Raw genomic sequence first — 18,238 nt, forward strand, 5'->3', positions numbered from 1 at the left:
TTCTCAAGGTTCCATCGTTCAAGATGGAAACCATTCGAACTATTCTTCCTTCCATCCAGGAAGGTCAATTCATGACCACGGTGGATTTAAAGGATGCGTATCTACATATTCCTATCCACAAGGAACATCATCGGTTCCTAAGGTTCGCATTCCTGGACAAGCATTACCAGTTCGTGGCGCTTCCTTTCGGATTAGCCACTGCTCCAAGGATTTTCACAAAGGTACTAGGGTCCCTTCTAGCTGTGCTAAGACCAAGGGGCATTGCTGTAGTACCTTACTTGGACGACATTCTAATTCAAGCGTCGTCCCTTACTCAAGCAAAGGCTCACACGGACATAGTCCTGGCCTTTCTCAGATCTCACGGATGGAAAGTGAACGTGGAAAAGAGTTCTCTATCTCCGTCAACAAGGGTTCCCTTCTTGGGAACAATAATAGACTCCTTAGAAATGAGGATATTTCTGACAGAGGCCAGAAAAACAAAGCTTCTAGACTCTTGTCGGATACTTCATTCCGTTCCTCTTCCTTCCATAGCTCAGTGCATGGAAGTGATCGGGTTGATGGTAGCGGCAATGGACATAGTTCCTTTTGCACGCATTCATCTAAGACCATTACAACTGTGCATGCTCAGTCAGTGGAATGGGGACTATACAGACTTGTCTCCGAAGATACAAGTAAATCAGAAGACCAGAGACTCACTCCGTTGGTGGCTGTCCCTGGACAACCTGTCACGAGGGATGACATTCCGCAGACCAGAGTGGGTCATTGTCACGACCGACGCCAGTCTGATGGGCTGGGGCGCGGTCTGGGGATCCCTGAAAGCTCAGGGTCTTTGGTCTCGGGAAGAATCTCTTCTACCGATAAATATTCTGGAACTGAGAGCGATATTCAATGCTCTCAAGGCTTGGCCTCAGCTAGCGAGGGCCAAGTTCATACGGTTTCAATCAGACAACATGACAACTGTTGCGTACATCAACCATCAGGGGGGAACAAGGAGTTCCCTGGCGATGGAAGAAGTGACCAAAATCATTCTATGGGCGGAGTCTCACTCCTGCCACCTGTCTGCTATCCACATCCCAGGAGTGGAAAATTGGGAAGCGGATTTTCTGAGTCGTCAGACATTGCATCCGGGGGAGTGGGAACTCCATCCGGAAATCTTTGCCCAAGTCACTCAGCTGTGGGGCATTCCAGACATGGATCTGATGGCCTCTCGTCAGAACTTCAAAGTTCCTTGCTACGGGTCCAGATCCAGGGATCCCAAGGCGGCTCTAGTGGATGCACTAGTAGCACCTTGGACCTTCAAACTAGCTTATGTGTTCCCGCCGTTTCCTCTCATCCCCAGGCTGGTAGCCAGGATCAATCAGGAGAGGGCGTCGGTGATCTTGATAGCTCCTGCGTGGCCACGCAGGACTTGGTATGCAGATCTGGTGAATATGTCATCGGCTCCACCTTGGAAGCTACCTTTGAGACGAGACCTTCTTGTTCAGGGTCCGTTCGAACATCCGAACCTGGTTTCACTCCAGCTGTCTGCTTGGAGATTGAACGCTTGATCCTATCGAAGCGAGGGTTCTCAGATTCTGTTATCGATACTCTGGTTCAGGCCAGAAAGCCTGTAACTAGAAAGATTTACCACAAAATTTGGAAAAAATATATCTGTTGGTGTGAATCTAAAGGATTCCCTTGGGATAAGGTTAACCCCTTAACGACCGAGGACGTGCAGGGTACGTCCTCAAAAAAAAGGCAGTTAATGCCTGAGAACGTACCCTGCACGTCCTCGGTGTGGAAAGCAGCTGGATGCGATCCTGCTCGCTTCCAGCTGCTTTCCGGTTATTGCAGTGATGCCTCGATATGGAGGCATCCTGCAATAACCCCCCTTGGCCATCCGATGCAGAGAGAGCCACTCTGTGGCCCTCTCTGCACCGGACATCGATGGCCGGTATCGTTGGTGGGTGGGAGCTTACGTGGGAGGCGGGTGGCGGCCATCGGTGCGCTATGTGGAGTGGAGGGGGGCGGGATCGGGGGGGCGGGAGCTACGGGGGCGCGCACGGGAGCGCGCGCGTGCACGGGGGTGGTGGGCGGGCGCGTGCACGGGGCGGGAGCGGGTGGGAACCGCTACACTACAGAAAAAAAAAAGTTAAAAAGTAAAAAAAAAAAAAACTTAAATGCAATCTAAGGGTTTTGGAAGGGGTTGGGGGTTGGTCTCGGTGGGGGGGGAAAGCTACACTACAGAAAAGGGAATTTAAAAAAAAAAAAGGCTCATTTTGTTACAAAACTGGGTACTGGCAGACAGCTGCCAGTACCCAAGATGGCGCCCATTATTGCAGAGGGGAAGGGTTAGAGAGCAGTATGGTGGGGGATCAGTGAGGTTGGGGTCTAAGGGGGGATCCTACACATCAGCATATGTAAATATGCTTTTTTTTTTTAAAAAAAAAGGGCCAAATACCTTTTATTTTAGTACTGGCAGAGTTTCTGCCAGTACTTAAGATGGCGGGGACAATTGTGGGGTGGGGGAGGGAAGAGAGCTGTTTGGGAGGGATCAGGGGGTCTGATGTTTCAGGTGGGAGGCTGAGCTCTACACTAAAGCTAAAATTAACCCTGCAAGCTCCCTACAAGCTACATAATTAACCCCTTCACTGCTAGCCATAATACACGTGTGATGCGCAGCGGCATTTAGAGGCCTTCTAATTACCAAAAAGCAATGCCAAAGCCATATATGTCTGCTATTTCTGAACAAAGGGGATCCCAGAGAAGCATTTACAACCATTTGTGCCATAATTGCAGAAGGTGTTTGTAAATAATTTCAGTGAGAAACCTAAAATTGAGAAAAAATTAACGTTTCTTTTAATTTGATCGCATTTAGCGGTGAAATGGTGGCATGAAATATACCAAAATTGGCCTAGATCAATACTTGGGGTTGTCTACTACACTACACTAAAGCTAAAACTACCCCAAAAAGCTCCCTACATGCTCCCTAATTAACCCCTTCACTGCTGGGCATAATACACGTGTGGTGCGCAGTGGCATTTAGCGGCCTTCTAATTACCAAAAAGCAACACCAAAGTCATATATGTCTGCTATTTCTGAACAAAGGGGATCCCAGAGAAGAATTTACAACCATTTATGCCATAATTGCACAAGCTGTTTGTAAATAATTTAAGTTAGAAACCAAAAGTTTGTGAAAAAATTTGTGAAAAGTGAACAATTTTTTCTATTTGATTGCATTTGGCGGTGAAATGGTGGCATGAAATATACCAAAATGGGCCTAGATCAATACTTTGGGTTGTCTACTAAAAAAAAATATATACATGTCAATGGATATTCAGAGATTCCTGAAAGATATCAGTGCTCTAATGTAACTATCGCTAATTTTGAAAAGAAATGGTTTGGAAATAGCAAAGTGCTACTTGTATTTATGGCCCTATAGTTTACAAAAAAAGCAAAGAACATGTAAACATTGGGTATTTCTAAACTCAGGACAAAATTTAGAAACTATTTAGCATGGGTGTTTTTTGGTGGTTGTAGATGTGTAACAGATTTTGGGGGTCAAAGTTAGAAAAAGTGTGTTTTTTTCCATTTTTTCCTCATATTTTATAATTTTTTTTATAGTAAATTATAAGATATGATGAAAATAATGGTATCTTTAGAAAGTCCATTTAATGGCGAGAAAAACAGTATATAATATGTGTGGGTACAGTAAATGAGTAAGAGGAAAATTACAGCTAAACACAAACACCTCAAAAATGTAAAAATAGCCTTGGTCCCAAACGGACAGAAAATGGAAAAGTGATGTGGTCATTAAGGGGTTAAGATTCCTAAGATTCTATCCTTCCTTCAAGAAGGATTGGAAAAAGGATTGTCTGCAAGTTCCCTGAAGGGACAGATTTCTGCCTTGTCTGTGTTACTTCACAAAAAGCTGGCAGCTGTGCCAGATGTTCAAGCCTTTGTTCAGGCTCTGGTTAGAATTAAGCCTGTTTACAAACCTTTGACTCCTCCTTGGAGTCTCAATTTAGTTCTTTCAGTTCTTCAGGGGGTTCCGTTTGAACCCTTACATTCCGTTGATATTAAGTTATTATCTTGGAAAGTTTTGTTTTTAGTTGCAATTTCTTCTGCTAGAAGAGTTTCAGAATTATCTGCTCTGCAGTGTTCTCCTCCTTATCTGGTGTTCCATGCAGATAAGGTGGTTTTACGTACTAAACCTGGTTTTCTTCCAAAAGTTGTTTCTAACAAAAACATTAACCAGGAGATTATCGTACCTTCTCTGTGTCCGAAACCAGTTTCAAAGAAGGAACGTTTGTTGCACAATTTGGATGTTGTTCGCGCTCTAAAATTCTATTTAGATGCTACAAAGGATTTTAGACAAACATCTTCCTTGTTTGTTGTTTATTCCGGTAAAAGGAGAGGTCAAAAAGCAACTTCTACCTCTCTCTCTTTTTGGATTAAAAGCATCATCAGATTGGCTTACGAGACTGCCGGACGGCAGCCTCCCGAAAGAATCACAGCTCATTCCACTAGGGCTGTGGCTTCCACATGGGCCTTCAAGAACGAGGCTTCTGTTGATCAGATATGTAGGGCAGCGACTTGGTCTTCACTGCACACCTTTACCAAATTTTACAAGTTTGATACTTTTGCTTCTTCTGAGGCTATTTTTGGGAGAAAGGTTTTGCAAGCCGTGGTGCCTTCCATTTAGGTGACCTGATTTGCTCCCTCCCTTCATCCGTGTCCTAAAGCTTTGGTATTGGTTCCCACAAGTAAGGATGACGCCGTGGACCGGACACACCTATGTTGGAGAAAACAGAATTTATGTTTACCTGATAAATTACTTTCTCCAACGGTGTGTCCGGTCCACGGCCCGCCCTGGTTTTTTTAATCAGGTCTGATAATTTATTTTCTTTAACTACAGTCACCACGGTACCATATGGTTTCTCCTATGCTAATATTCCTCCTTAACGTCGGTCGAATGACTGGGGTAGGCGGAGCCTAGGAGGGATCATGTGACCAGCTTTGCTGGGCTCTTTGCCATTTCCTGTTGGGGAAGAGAATATCCCACAAGTAAGGATGACGCCGTGGACCGGACACACCGTTGGAGAAAGTAATTTATCAGGTAAACATAAATTCTGTTTTTTCTAGTTCCCAAAAAAGAAGGAACTTTCAGACAAATTTCTCAGAGTCCCATTGTTCAAAATGGAGACACTACGAACAATCTTACCAATGATTCAGGAGGGTCAATATATGACTACCATGGATTTGAAGGATGCATACCTTCATATCCCTATTTATAAGGATCATCATCAGTTCCTAAGGTTTGCCTTCCTGGACAAACACTATCGGTTCGTGGCTCTTCCTTTTGGTCTTGCCACGGCACCCAGAATTTTCACAAAAGTTCTAGGGTCTCTTTTAGCGGTTCTCAGACCGCGGTTTATAGCAGTAGCGCCTTATCTGGACGACATTTTGATTCAGGCGTTGAATTATCAATTGACAAAATCTCACACGGACATAGTATTGTCTTTCCTGAGATCTCACGGTTGGAAAGTAAACATAGAAAAGAGTTCATTAGTTCCACAGACAAGGGTTTCATTTCTGGGGACTCTTATAGATTCATCGGCCATCAGTGGCTCAGTGCATGGAAGTCATTGGATTAATGGTAGCGGCAATGGATATAATTCCGCTTCCACGCTTTCATCTCAGACCACTGCAGCTGTGCATGCTCGGACAGTTGAATGGGGATTATGAGAATTTATCTCCTCAGATAAATCTGGATTGAGTAACCAGGGACTCTCTTCTTTGGTGGGTGTCGCTGGATCATCTGTCACAGGGGACTTGTTTCCGCAGATCCTCGTGGGTGATAGTGACAACGGATGCCAGCCTCCTGGGCTGGGGTGCAGTCTGGAACTCCCTGAAGGCTCAGGGTGTTTGTACTCAGGTGGAGTCTCTACTTCCAATTAATATTCTGGAATTGAGAGCAATATTCAATGCGCTTCTGGCGTGGCCTCAGTTGACTTCGGCAAAATTCATCAGGTTCCAGACGGACAACATCACGACTGTGGCATATATCAATCATCAGGGGGGAACAAAGAGTTCCTTAGCGATGATAGTATTCAAGATAATCCGATGGGCGGAGACCCACTCTTGTTATTTGTCGGCAATCTACATCCCAGGAGTAGAACATTGGGAAGCAGATCTTCTAAGTTGTCAGACTTTTCATCCGGGGGAGTGGGAACTCCATCCGGAAGTATTTGCCTCACTGATTCTCAGATGGGGCAGACCAGAATTGGATCTAATGGCGTCTCGACAGAATGCCAAGCTCCAGAGATACGGATCCAGGTCAAGTGATCCACAGGCTGAACTGATAGATGTCCTGGCAGTGCCTTGGAAGTTCAGCCTGGTTTATGTGTTTCCACCATTTCCTCTCCTTCCATGCATGATTGCTCGAATCAAACAGGATAGAGCTTCAGTAATCCTGATAGCGCCTACGTGGCCATGCAGGACTTGGTATGCGGATTTAGTGGACATGTCCTCTCTGTCACCGTGGAAACTTCCTTTGAGACAGGATCTTCTCATTCAAGGACCTTTTCAACATCCAAATCTAATTTCTCTGCAGCTGACTGCGTGGAGATTGAACGCTTGATTTTATCGAAGCGAGGATTCTCTGATTCGGTCAATGATACTTTGATACAGGCTCGAAAGCCTGTCACTAGAAAAATCTATCATAAGATATGGCGTAAATATCTTTATTGGTGTGAATCCAAGATTCCTAGGCTTCTGTCTTTTTTCTTCAAGAAGGATTGGAGAAAGGGTTATCAGCAAGTTCCTTAAAGGAACAAATTTCTGCTTTGTCAATTTTGCTTCACAAACGTTTGGCAAATGTGCCGGATGTTCAGTCTTTTTGTCAGGCTTTAACTAGAATTAAGCCTGTATTTAGACCTATTACTCCTCCCTGGAGTTTGAATTTAGTTCTTAGAGTTCTTCAGGGGGTTCCGTTTGAGCCTATGCATTCCATAGATATTAAATTGTTATCTTGGAAAGTTCTGTTTTTAGTTGCTATCTCTTCTGCTTGAAGAGTTTCTGAGCTTTCAGCTTTACAATGTGATTCGCCTTATCTTATATTTCATTCTGATAAGGTGGTTTTACGTGCCAAGCCTGGTTTTCTTCCTAAGGTTGTTTCAAATAAGAACATTAATCAAGAAATTGTTGTTCCTTCATTGTGTCCTAATCCTTCTTCCAAGAAGCAGCGTCTGTTATACAATCTGGATGTGGTCCGTGCCTTGAAGTTTTACTGACAGGCAACCAAGGATTTCCGTCAATCATCTTCATTATTCATTGTTTATTCTGGAAAGCGTAGGGGTCAGAAAACTACGGCTACCTCTCTTTCTTTTTCGCTGAGAAGTATCATCCGCCTGGCATATGAGACTGCTGGACAGCAGCCTCCTGAAAGAATTACGGCTCATTCTACTAGGGCTGTGGCTTCCACATGGGCTTTTAAAAACAATGCTTCTGTTGAACAGATTTGTAAGGCTGCAACTTGGTCGTCCCTTCATACTTTTTCCAAATTTTATACTTTTGCTTCTTCTGAGGCTATTTTTGGGAGAAAGGTTCTTCAAGCAGTGGTGCCTTCTGTTTAGGTTCCTGTCTTGTCCCTCCCTTTCATCCGTGTCCTTTTGCTTTAGTATTGGTATCCCACAAGTAAGGATGAAATCCGTGGACTCGTCATATCTTTGTAAAAGAAAAGTAAATTTATGCTTACCTGATAAATTAATTTATTTTACGATATGACGAGTCCACGGCCCACCCTGTTCTTTTTAAGACAGGTTTATTTATTTTTGGTAAACTGCAGTCACCTTCACCTTTTAGCCTTTCCTTTTCTCTTCCTATACCTTCGGCCGAATGACTGAGGGTGGAGGGGAAGGGAGGGGCTATATATACAGCTCTGCTGTGGTGCTCTATGCCACTTCCTGTTAGCAGGAGGTTAATATCCCACAAGTAAGGATGAAATCCGTGGACTCGTCATATCGTAAAATAAATTAATTTATCAGGTAAGCATAAATTTACTTTTTTCTTATTTTTTTGCGGTACTCTTTATTTGCACTTCTTCGTACCCTGCTAGATGTTTCCTACCTTTTTGTTACCATTCCTCTTCTCAGCTTTACCATTAACTGAGTTGTACAGGGAGGTGGGTGGGTTCAAAAGCTCTTGGTGTTTGGGTTCTTTGCTGCCTCCTAGTGGCAGGAATTCACTCCCACAACTCGTCTTGTGGACTCTCACCACCATGAAAAAAAAAAAAAAAAGAATTTATTAGGTAAGAATACTTTTTTTTTTCCCAGTTATATCAGAAAATTACTGTTTTAGCTAAATAGCATTTGAAATGCACAGATCACTAAAACTAAATTATTGGATTGTCTTCAATTTAATAGGTTCATATTAGATTTTCAGCTGTTTTTTATTGGAAGGAGAATAATAATAAATACCTTATAGTAACAATTTAAATAGCTTTATTTAACTAAAACAATAGCACATTTAATTTAATGCTTGCCCCCCTCCTCACACTTAGATTTTTGTGCAGATCTGTTCCATTCCAAACAATCGTTTATTAATTGAGCTTCTTGAAACTTTGCATGAGTTATCTCTGTGTACATAGATTTGCAGGGGAGCAATGGCATTAAAGGGACAGTAAGGTCAAAATGTAAGTTTAATGATTCAGATAGAGCATGCAATGTTAAACAACTTTCCATTGTACTCCTCTTATCTACTTGCTTCGTTCTCTTGATATTCATTGTTGAAAAGCAAACCTAGGTAGGCTCAGAAGCAATGAACTACTGTGAGCTTGCTGCTTGTCATTGGCTCAAGCAATGTGTTCACCTAGCTCCCAGTAGAGCATTGCTCTCCTCCAACAAAGGATACCAAGGGAATTAAGCAAATTTAATAAAAGTAAATTTCTCAACTTTGTATGTTATAAAATAAACATTTTTGCTGTGAAGAAGAGGCATGTTATTTATGCATACCAAAATTGACATTTTTGAGAAATCCAAAACCAAGAATATGTGATATCTTTTAGACACAAATATTTGTACAGAAACCTCTGGGAGAGCATGAGATTGTTAATATGGATTAATGGAAGTAAAGGGACACAAAACCCAGATTTTTTCTTTCATGATTTAGATAGAGCATGCAATTTTAAGCAACTTTCTAATTTACTCCTATTATCAAATTTTCTTTGTTCTCTTGGTATCTTAATTTGAAAAATCAGGAATGTAAGCTTACAAACCGGCCCATTTTTGGTTCATCACCCTAGATAACACTTGCTGATTGCTGGGTACATTTAGCCACCAATCCGCAAGCTTGTACCTAGGTGCTGAACCAGAGATGGGCCCGACTATCTGAATCATGAAAGAGAAAATTTGGGTTCAGTATTCCTTTAATTTACCAACAAAAATAAGCATTACAGCCATAAATATAGCCTCATATTATTATTATTATTTCAGGATGATTAACGTTTTGGATTATAATGTACCTTAAAGACAAACTATATTTAGATAGATTTTTCATCGAAAAAGCATTTTTATTAAGAAAAAATTATTTTTTCCACCTTTGTTTAAACTGACTTCAGTGTTTTTATTATTAGTGTTGTTGTCTTCAATGCCTTTATACAGTTTTATGACAGTAGGTGCATATTTACTGAATAATAAATACAAAAAGACAGTTATGTAAACTATAAACAAGTAGAAAGCTTTTTTTTTTATTTATTTTTTTAAATATGATCTGGATAGGGAGCTTGTGAGTTTACATTTGAAGGTCAGAGACTGGGAACGGTTGAGACTAGATCTGCCCAAAACTCTGGAATTGTTTTGTTTCTCTAGTTAACTAAAGCACAGAAGTCAAATTAATTTATTTTCTTCCTTCATTGCACTTTTCTAGGCTCCTCAGAGGTATTTTTGCCTCCGGTGCCAATTTTTGGTACTGCTATGTCTGAAAATGAGAATATCTTGTGTGCACAGCTACAGTGTTTCCATCTGCCATCTCTGCGCCATAATGGCCTCCATAGCTGGTATGCGGAGAACTGCTATGAAAAGTCCTCTTTTCTCTGCAAACGAAGTAAGTAGGATCTGCCCTTTATTCAGGTTAATAATATGATGCATTAGATTTGAACTTTGTGACTACTTTTTAAATTAATGTATTCTTCTGTGAGATATGAATGTCTACTGACCAGCTGTTGGTTATCAATATAAATTCATCTTTAAAATTCCCAAACAATTTTCTTTCCTAACATATGCTGAGTCCACGGCGTCATCATTTACTGTTGGGAGATACCACTACTGGCCAGCAGAAGGAGGTAAAGAGCACCACAGCCAAGCTGTTAAGTATCAATCTCCTACCCCCAACCCCCAGTCATTCTCTTTGCCTTGGTGCATGGGGGAGGTGAAGTTTAAGTGTCTGAAGAAAATTAGATTTATTTCACTTCAATCAAGATTTATTATTTTAGAAAGCCAGAGTAGGTCTACTCTGATCTTCCCTTTCAAGATTGGGTCTAGCTGTACTCCACATTAGTCTCTTCAGTAGAGCAGTGGTGGCTTTAAAGCAGTTAGGAATTTGTGAAGTGGGCTTCACTGCATTTTCCTAACACGTTTCTGCCCTGAATTAGAAAGCCAGAGTAGGTTTACTCTGTTCTTTCTTTTTTCCACAGGTCCCTGAAAGGAGTGGCGTCCTTCTATACCGTGAGAGCTGTCTTCCTGCCGGACAGCTGGAGATGCAGGTAAGTGCCTTTCGTCCTTTGGGGGTCTAAAGGAGGCTGGCACTTGAAGGGTTAATCTTTGGATAATGTTTAGGCTGTATCACTTTGGGGACTAGTATCCTGGACTCAGGAGCTTGTTCAGGCAGTGGCAAGCACTAGGTAGCATGTGGCCAGTATTAAAATCAAAGTGCTGAAATAAGGACTTTATTTCTCGTTGGCTTTTTCTTTTATAAAAGTGTTGGGATAACTTTTTAATAAAGAAATAAGAGGGGCTTTGTTTTTGAGTGTTCCGGTCTGTGTTTGCGCGGGTCACAATTCATTGCATGTATATCGCAACTCTGCAATATTTTGCCGCTGCGTAACTAGCAACAGGAAGTGGCACCATTTCCCCTGCTCTTCTCTTCCGATCTAAAGCGCGCAGTTCATATCCAGTCGCAGCTTTTCAGACCGGTCACGTGAGTGCATCAGTCCATTCTGAGTGAGAATCCTGAACGGTTGCAAGCAGGTTACTCTACAGATTTTGGAATCGTTCCTCCTATCGTTTTGTGTTGGGCAGGTAGGCACCTCAGTCTGATGGCTGAGGTGTAGGGGTGCAATAGGTTTTGTTAATAAAATATAAAGACAAAAAGCTTGCCTTTTTCTTGCTGCCTAATGGTTGTGCTGAAACAAGTGCTGGAAATAAAGCTTTCTTTCATGTAATTAGCAAGAGTCCATGAGCTAGTGACGTATGGGATATACATTCCTACCAGGAGGGGCAAAGTTTCCCAAACCTCAAAATGCCTATGAATACACCCCTCACCACACCCACAATTCAGTTTTACAAACTTTGCCTCCTATGGAGGTGGTGAAGTAAGTTTGTGCTAGATTCTACGTTGATATGCGCTCCGCAGCAAGTTGGAGCCCGGTTTTCCTCTCAGCGTGCAGTGAATGTCAGAGGGATGTGAGGAGAGTATTGCCTATTTGAATGCAGTGATCTCCTTCTACGGGGTCTATTTCATAGGTTCTCTGTTATCGGTCGTAGAGATTCATCTCTTACCTCCCTTTTCAGATCGACGATATACTCTTATTTATATACCATTACCTCTGCTGATTTTCGTTTCAGTACTGGTTTGGCTTTCTACAAACATGTAGATGAGTGTCCTGGGGTAAGTAAATCTTATTTTCTGTGACACTCTAAGCTATGGTTGGGCACTTTATTTATAAAGTTCTAAATATATGTATTCAGACATTTATTTGCCTTGACTCAGAATGTTCAACATTCCTTATTTTCAGACAGTCAGTTTCATATTTGGGATAATGCATTTGAATCAATCATTTTTTCTTACCTTAAAAATTTGACTTTTCTCCTGTTAAGTGTGGTCAGTCCACGGGTCATCATTACTTCTGGGATATTAACTCCTCCCCAACAGGAAGTGCAAGAGGATTCACCCAGCAGAGCTGCTATATAGCTCCTCCCCTCTACGTCACACCCAGTCATTCTCTTGCACCCAACTAATAGATAGGATGTGTGAGAGGACTGTGGTGATTATACTTAGTTTTATACCTTCAATCAAAAGTTTGTTATTTTATAACAGCACCGGAGTGTGTTGTTCCTTCTCTGGTAGAATTTGAAGAAGAATCTACCTGAGTTTTTTGTATGATTTTAGCCGGCGTAGTTAAGATCATATTGCTGTTCTCGGCCATCTGAGAAGTGAGGTAAACTTCAGATCAGGGGACAGCGGGCAGGTTAATCTGCAAAGAGGTATGTAGCAATATATTTTTTTCTGACAATGAAATTGACTGAGAAAATTCTGCCATACCGATATAATGTAAGCTCAGCCTTAAATGCAGTAGTAGCAACTGGTATCAGGCTGTCATGTATGTATATTTTACACTTCAGTATTCTGGGGAATGGCACTTCACTGGGATAATACTGTATGCATAAGACTTTAGCCTAATTTGCAGTGACTAGCAACAGGCTTTCTAATGACATTTCATTTATTTGATGTTAAACGTTTTTGCTGGCATGTTAAATCGTTTAATTTTCTGAGGTACTGGGTGAAAAAATGTTTTGGGCACTGTTTTTTTCCACTTGGCAGTCGTTTTATTTAATTTAAGACAGTTTACTGATCTCCCTCACTGTTGTGTGTGAGGGGGAGGGGCCTTTTTTGGCGCTTTTGCTACGCATCAAAAAATTCAGTCAGAAGTCTCTTGTCTTCCCTGCATGATCCGGTTCGTCTCTACAGAGCTCAGGGGTCTTCAAAACTTATTTTGAGGGAGGTAATCACTCACAGCAGAGCTGTGAGATTGTAGCTGACTGTGATAAAAAACGTTTATTTCTATACTTTTTTTCTGCTATCAGCGTTAGTTATCCATTGCTAATGGGGGCAATCCTTTGCTAAAATTGTGTTTTTACCGGAAAAGATTTGATGTGATAGTTTCTCAGTTTATTATTTCTCAACTGTCATAACTTTTTTCTGTGCTTCTTAAAGGCGCAGTACGTTTTCATATTATTTGTAAATTACTTTGAAAAGTATTTCCAAGTTGCTAGTTTATTTGCTAGTGTGTTAAACATGTCTGATTCAGAGGAATATCTCTGTGCTATATGTGCTAAAGCCAAAGTGGAGCCCAATAGAAATCTATGTACTAATTGCATTGATGCTACTTTAAATAAAAGTCAATCTGTACAAATTGAACATATTTCACCAAACAACGAGGGGAGAGTTATGCCGACTAACTCGCCTCACGTGTCAGTACCTGCATCTCCCGCTCGGGAGGTGCGTGATAATGTAGCGCCGAGTACATCAGGGCGGCCATTACAAATCACATTACAGGATATGGCTAATGTTATGACTGAAGTTTTGGCTAAATTACCAGAACTAAGAGGTAAGCGTGATCACTCTGGGGTGAGAACAGAGTGCGCTGTTGATAATAGGGCCATGTCTGATACTGCGTCACAGTATGCTGAACATGAGGACGGAGAGCTTCAATCAGCAGGTGACGGTTCTGATCCCAATAGAATGGATTCAGACATTTCTAATTTTAAGTTTAAACTCGATAACCTCCGTGTACTGTTAGGGGAGGTATTAGCAGCTCTAAATGATTGTAACACCGTTGCAATCCCAGAGAAATTATGTAGGCTGGATAGATACTATGCGGTACCGGCGAGTACTGACGTATTTCCTATACCTAAGAGGCTTACAGAGATAATTACTAAGGAGTGGGATAGGCCCGGTGTACCCTTTTCCCCCCCTCCTGTGTTTAGAAAAATGTTTCCAATAGACGCCACCACACGGGACTTATGGCAGACGGTCCCTAAGGTGGAGGGAGCGGTTTCTACTCTGGCTAAGCGTACCACTATCCCGGTAGAGGATAGCTGTGCCTTTTCAGATCCAATGGATAAAAAATTAGAGGGTTACCTTAAGAAAATGTTTGTTCAACAAGGTTTTATATTGCAACCCCTTGCATGTATTGCGTCTGTCACGGCCGCGGCCGCTTTTTGGTCCGAGTCCCTGGAAGAGACTCTTGACTCAATAACTATAGATGAGATTTCAAACAAGCTTAAGACACTTAAGCTAGCTAATTCATTTATTTCGGATGCCGTAGTACATTTAACTAAACTTACGGCTAAGAATTCCGGATTCGCCATTCATGGGAAAGCAGAGCACTGTGGCTAAAATCCTGGTCAGCTGACGTTACTTCTAAATCTAAATTACTTAACATACCTTTCAAAGGGCAAACCTTATTCGGGCCCGGGTTGAAAGAAATTATCGCTGACATTACAGGAGGTAAAGGCCACGCCCTGCCTCAAGACAGAGCCAAACCTAAGGCTAGACAGTCTAATTTTCGTTCCTTTCGTAATTTCAAAGCAGGAGCAGCATCAACTTCCTCTGCACCAAAACAGGAAGGAGCTGTTGCTCGCTACAGACAAGGCTGGAGACCTAACCAGTCCTGGAACAAGGGCAAGCAGGCCAGGAAACCTGCTGCTGCCCCTAAGACAGCATGAATGGAGGACCCCCGATCCGGGAACGGATCTAGTGGGGGGCAGACTTTCTCTCTTCGCCCAGGCTTGGGCAAGAGATGTCCAGGATCCCTGGGCGTTAGAGATCATATCTCAGGGATACCTTCTGGACTTCAAATCCTCTCCCCCAAAAGGGAGATTTCATTTGTCAAGGTTGTCAACAAACCAAATAAAGAAAGAGGCGTTTCTACGCTGTGTACAAGATCTTTTACTAATGGGAGTGATCCATCCGGTTCCGCGGTCGGAACAAGGACAAGGGTTTTACTCAAATCTGTTTGTGGTTCCCAAAAAAGAGGGAACTTTCAGGCCAATCTTGGATTTAAAGATCCTAAACAAATTCCTAAGAGTTCCATCGTTCAAAATGGAAACTATTCGGACAATCTTACCCATGATCCAAAAGGGTCAGTACATGACCACAGTGGATTTAAAGGATGCTTACCTTCACATACCGATTCATAAAGATCATTACCGGTATCTAAGGTTTGCCTTCCTAGACAGGCATTACCAGTTTGTAGCTCTTCCATTCGGATTGGCTACGGCTCCAAGAATCTTCACAAAGGTTCTGGGTGCTCTTCTGGCGGTACTAAGACCGCGAGGAATTTCGGTAGCTCCGTACCTAGACGACATTCTGATACAAGCTTCAAGCTTTCAAACTGCCAAGTCTCATACAGAGTTAGTACTGGCATTTCTAAGGTCGCATGGATGGAAGGTGAACGAAAAGAAGAGTTCACTCTTTCCACTCACAAGAGTTCCCTTCTTGGGGACTCTTATAGATTCTGTAAAAATGAAGATTTACCTGACAGAAGACAGGTTAACAAAGCTTCAAAATGCATGCCGTGTCCTTCATTCCATTCAACACCCGTCAGTAGCTCAATGCATGGAGGTGATCGGCTTAATGGTAGCGGCAATGGACATAGTACCCTTTGCACGCCTACATCTCAGACCGCTGCAATTGTGCATGCTAAGTCAGTGGAATGGGGATTACTCAGACTTGTCCCCTACTCTGAATCTGGATCAAGAGACCAGAAATTCTCTTCTATGGTGGCTTTCTCGGCCACATCTGTCCAGGGGGATGCCATTCAGCAGGCCAGACTGGACAATTGTAACAACAGACGCCAGCCTACTAGGTTGGGGCGCTGTCTGGAATTCTCTGAAGGCTCAGGGACAATGGAATCAGGAGGAGTGTCTCCTGCCAATAAACATTCTGGAATTGAGAGCAGTTCTCAATGCCCTTCTGGCTTGGCCCCAGTTAACAACTCGGGGGTTCATCAGGTTTCAGTCGGACAACATCACGACTGTAGCTTACATCAACCATCAGGGAGGGACAAGAAGCTCCCTAGCAATGATGGAAGTATCAAAGATAATTCGCTGGGCAGAGTCTCACTCTTGCCACCTGTCAGCAATCCACATCCCGGGAGTGGAGAACTGGGAGGCGGATTTCCTAAGTCGTCAGACTTTTCATCCGGGGGAGTGGGAACTTCATCCGGAGGTCTTTGCCCAAATACTTTGACGTTGGGGCAAACCAGAGATAGATCTCATGGCGTCTCGACAGAACGCCAAGCTTCCTCGTTACGGATCCAGATCCAGGGATCCGGGAGCGGTTCTGATAGATGCTTTGACAGCACCTTGGACCTTCGGGATGGCTTATGTGTTTCCACCCTTCCCGATGCTTCCTCGATTGATTGCCAGAATCAAACAGGAGAGAGCATCAGTGATTCTAATAGCGCCTGCATGGCCACGCAGGACTTGGTATGCAGATCTAGTGGACATGTCATCCTGTCCACCTTGGTCTCTACCTCTGAAACAGGACCTTCTGATCCAGGGTCCCTTCAAACATCAAAATCTAATTTCTCTGAAGCTGACTGCTTGGAAATTGAACGCTTGATTTTATCAAAACGTAGTTTTTCTGAGTCAGTTATTGATACCTTAATACAGGCTAGGAAGCCTGTTACCAGAAAGATTTACCATAAAATATGGCGTAAATACTTATATTGGTGCGAATCCAAGAGTTACTCATGGAGTAAGGTTAGGATTCCTAGGATATTGTCTTTTCTACAAGAAGGTTTAGAAAAGGGTTTATCCGCTAGTTCCTTAAAGGGAAAGATTTCAGCTCTGTCCATCCTTTTACACAAACGTCTGTCAGAAGTTCCGGACGTTCAAGCTTTTTGTCAGGCTTTAGCTAGGATCAAGCCTGTGTTTAAAACTGTTGCTCCACCATGGAGTTTGAACTTAGTTCTTAATGTTTTACAGGGTGTTCCGTTTGAACCCCTTCATTCCATTGATATCAAGCTGTTATCTTGGAAAGTTCTGTTTTTAATGGCTATTTCCTCGGCTCGAAGAGTCTCTGAGTTATCTGCCTTACATTGTGATTCTCCTTATCTGATTTTTCATTCAGACAAGGTAGTTCTGCGTACTAAACCGGGGTTCTTACCTAAGGTGGTCACTAACAGGAATATCAATCAAGAGATTGTTGTTCCATCTTTGTGTCCTAATCCTTCTTCGAAGAAGGAACGTCTTCTACACAATCTAGATGTAGTCCGTGCCCTGAAATTTTATCTACAGGCAACTAAGGATTTTCGACAAACGTCTTCCCTGTTTGTCGTTTATTCTGGTCAGAGGAGAGGTCAAAAAGCTTCGGCTACCTCTCTCTCTTTTTGGCTTCGTAGCATAATATGGTTAGCCTATGAGACTGCTGGACAGCAGCCTCCTGAAAGAATTACAGCTCATTCTACTAGAGCTGTGGCTTCCACTTGGGCCTTTAAGAATGAGGCTTCTGTTGAACAGATTTGCAAGGCTGCAACTTGGTCTTCTCTTCATACTTTTTCCAAATTTTACAAATTTGACACTTTTGCTTCTTCGGAGGCTGTTTTTGGGAGAAAGGTTCTTCAGGCAGTGGTTCCTTACGTATAAAGAGCCTGCCTGTCCCTCCCTTCATCCGTGTACTTTAGCTTTGGTATTGGTATCCCAGAAGTAATGATGACCCGTGGACTGACCACACTTAACAGGAGAAAACATAATTTATGCTTACCTGATAAATTCCTTTCTCCTGTAGTGTGGTCAGTCCACGGCCCGCCCTGTTTTTTATGGCAGGTCAAAATTTTTTAAATTATACTCCAGTCACCACTGCACCCTTTGGCTTCTCCTTTCTCGTTGGTTCTTGGTCGAATGACTGGGTGTGACGTAGAGGGGAGGAGCTATATAGCAGCTCTGCTGGGTGAATCCTCTTGCACTTCCTGTTGGGGAGGAGTTAATATCCCAGAAGTAATGATGACCCGTGGACTGACCACACTACAGGAGAAAGGAATTTATCAGGTAAGCATAAATTATGTTTTTTTCCTTTGGGCTGTTAGGCTCGCGGGGGCTGAAAATGCTTCATTTTATTGCGTCATTCTTGGCGCTGACTTTTTTTGGCACAAAAAATCTTTTCTGTTTCCGGCGTCATACGTGTCGCCGGAAGTTGCGTCATTTTTTGACGTCCTTTTGCGCCAAAAATGTCGGCGTTCCGGATGTGGCGTCAT

General features: G+C 42.6%; 1 protein-coding gene across 1 annotated transcript in view; it reads left to right on the forward strand.

The window, feature by feature from the left end:
- Positions 1-18,238, forward strand: part of DGCR2 (DiGeorge syndrome critical region gene 2) — a gene marked incomplete in the record, with an annotated part of 543,661 nt that overhangs the window by 307,567 nt on the left and 217,856 nt on the right. The window contains 1 exon segment of the mRNA XM_053701964.1: positions 9,907-10,083. Within this exon segment, the coding sequence (XP_053557939.1) occupies positions 9,907-10,083 (177 nt within the window).

Source organism: Bombina bombina, chromosome 2 (assembly GCF_027579735.1).
Source record: "Bombina bombina isolate aBomBom1 chromosome 2, aBomBom1.pri, whole genome shotgun sequence".
NCBI lineage: Eukaryota > Metazoa > Chordata > Amphibia > Anura > Bombinatoridae > Bombina > Bombina bombina.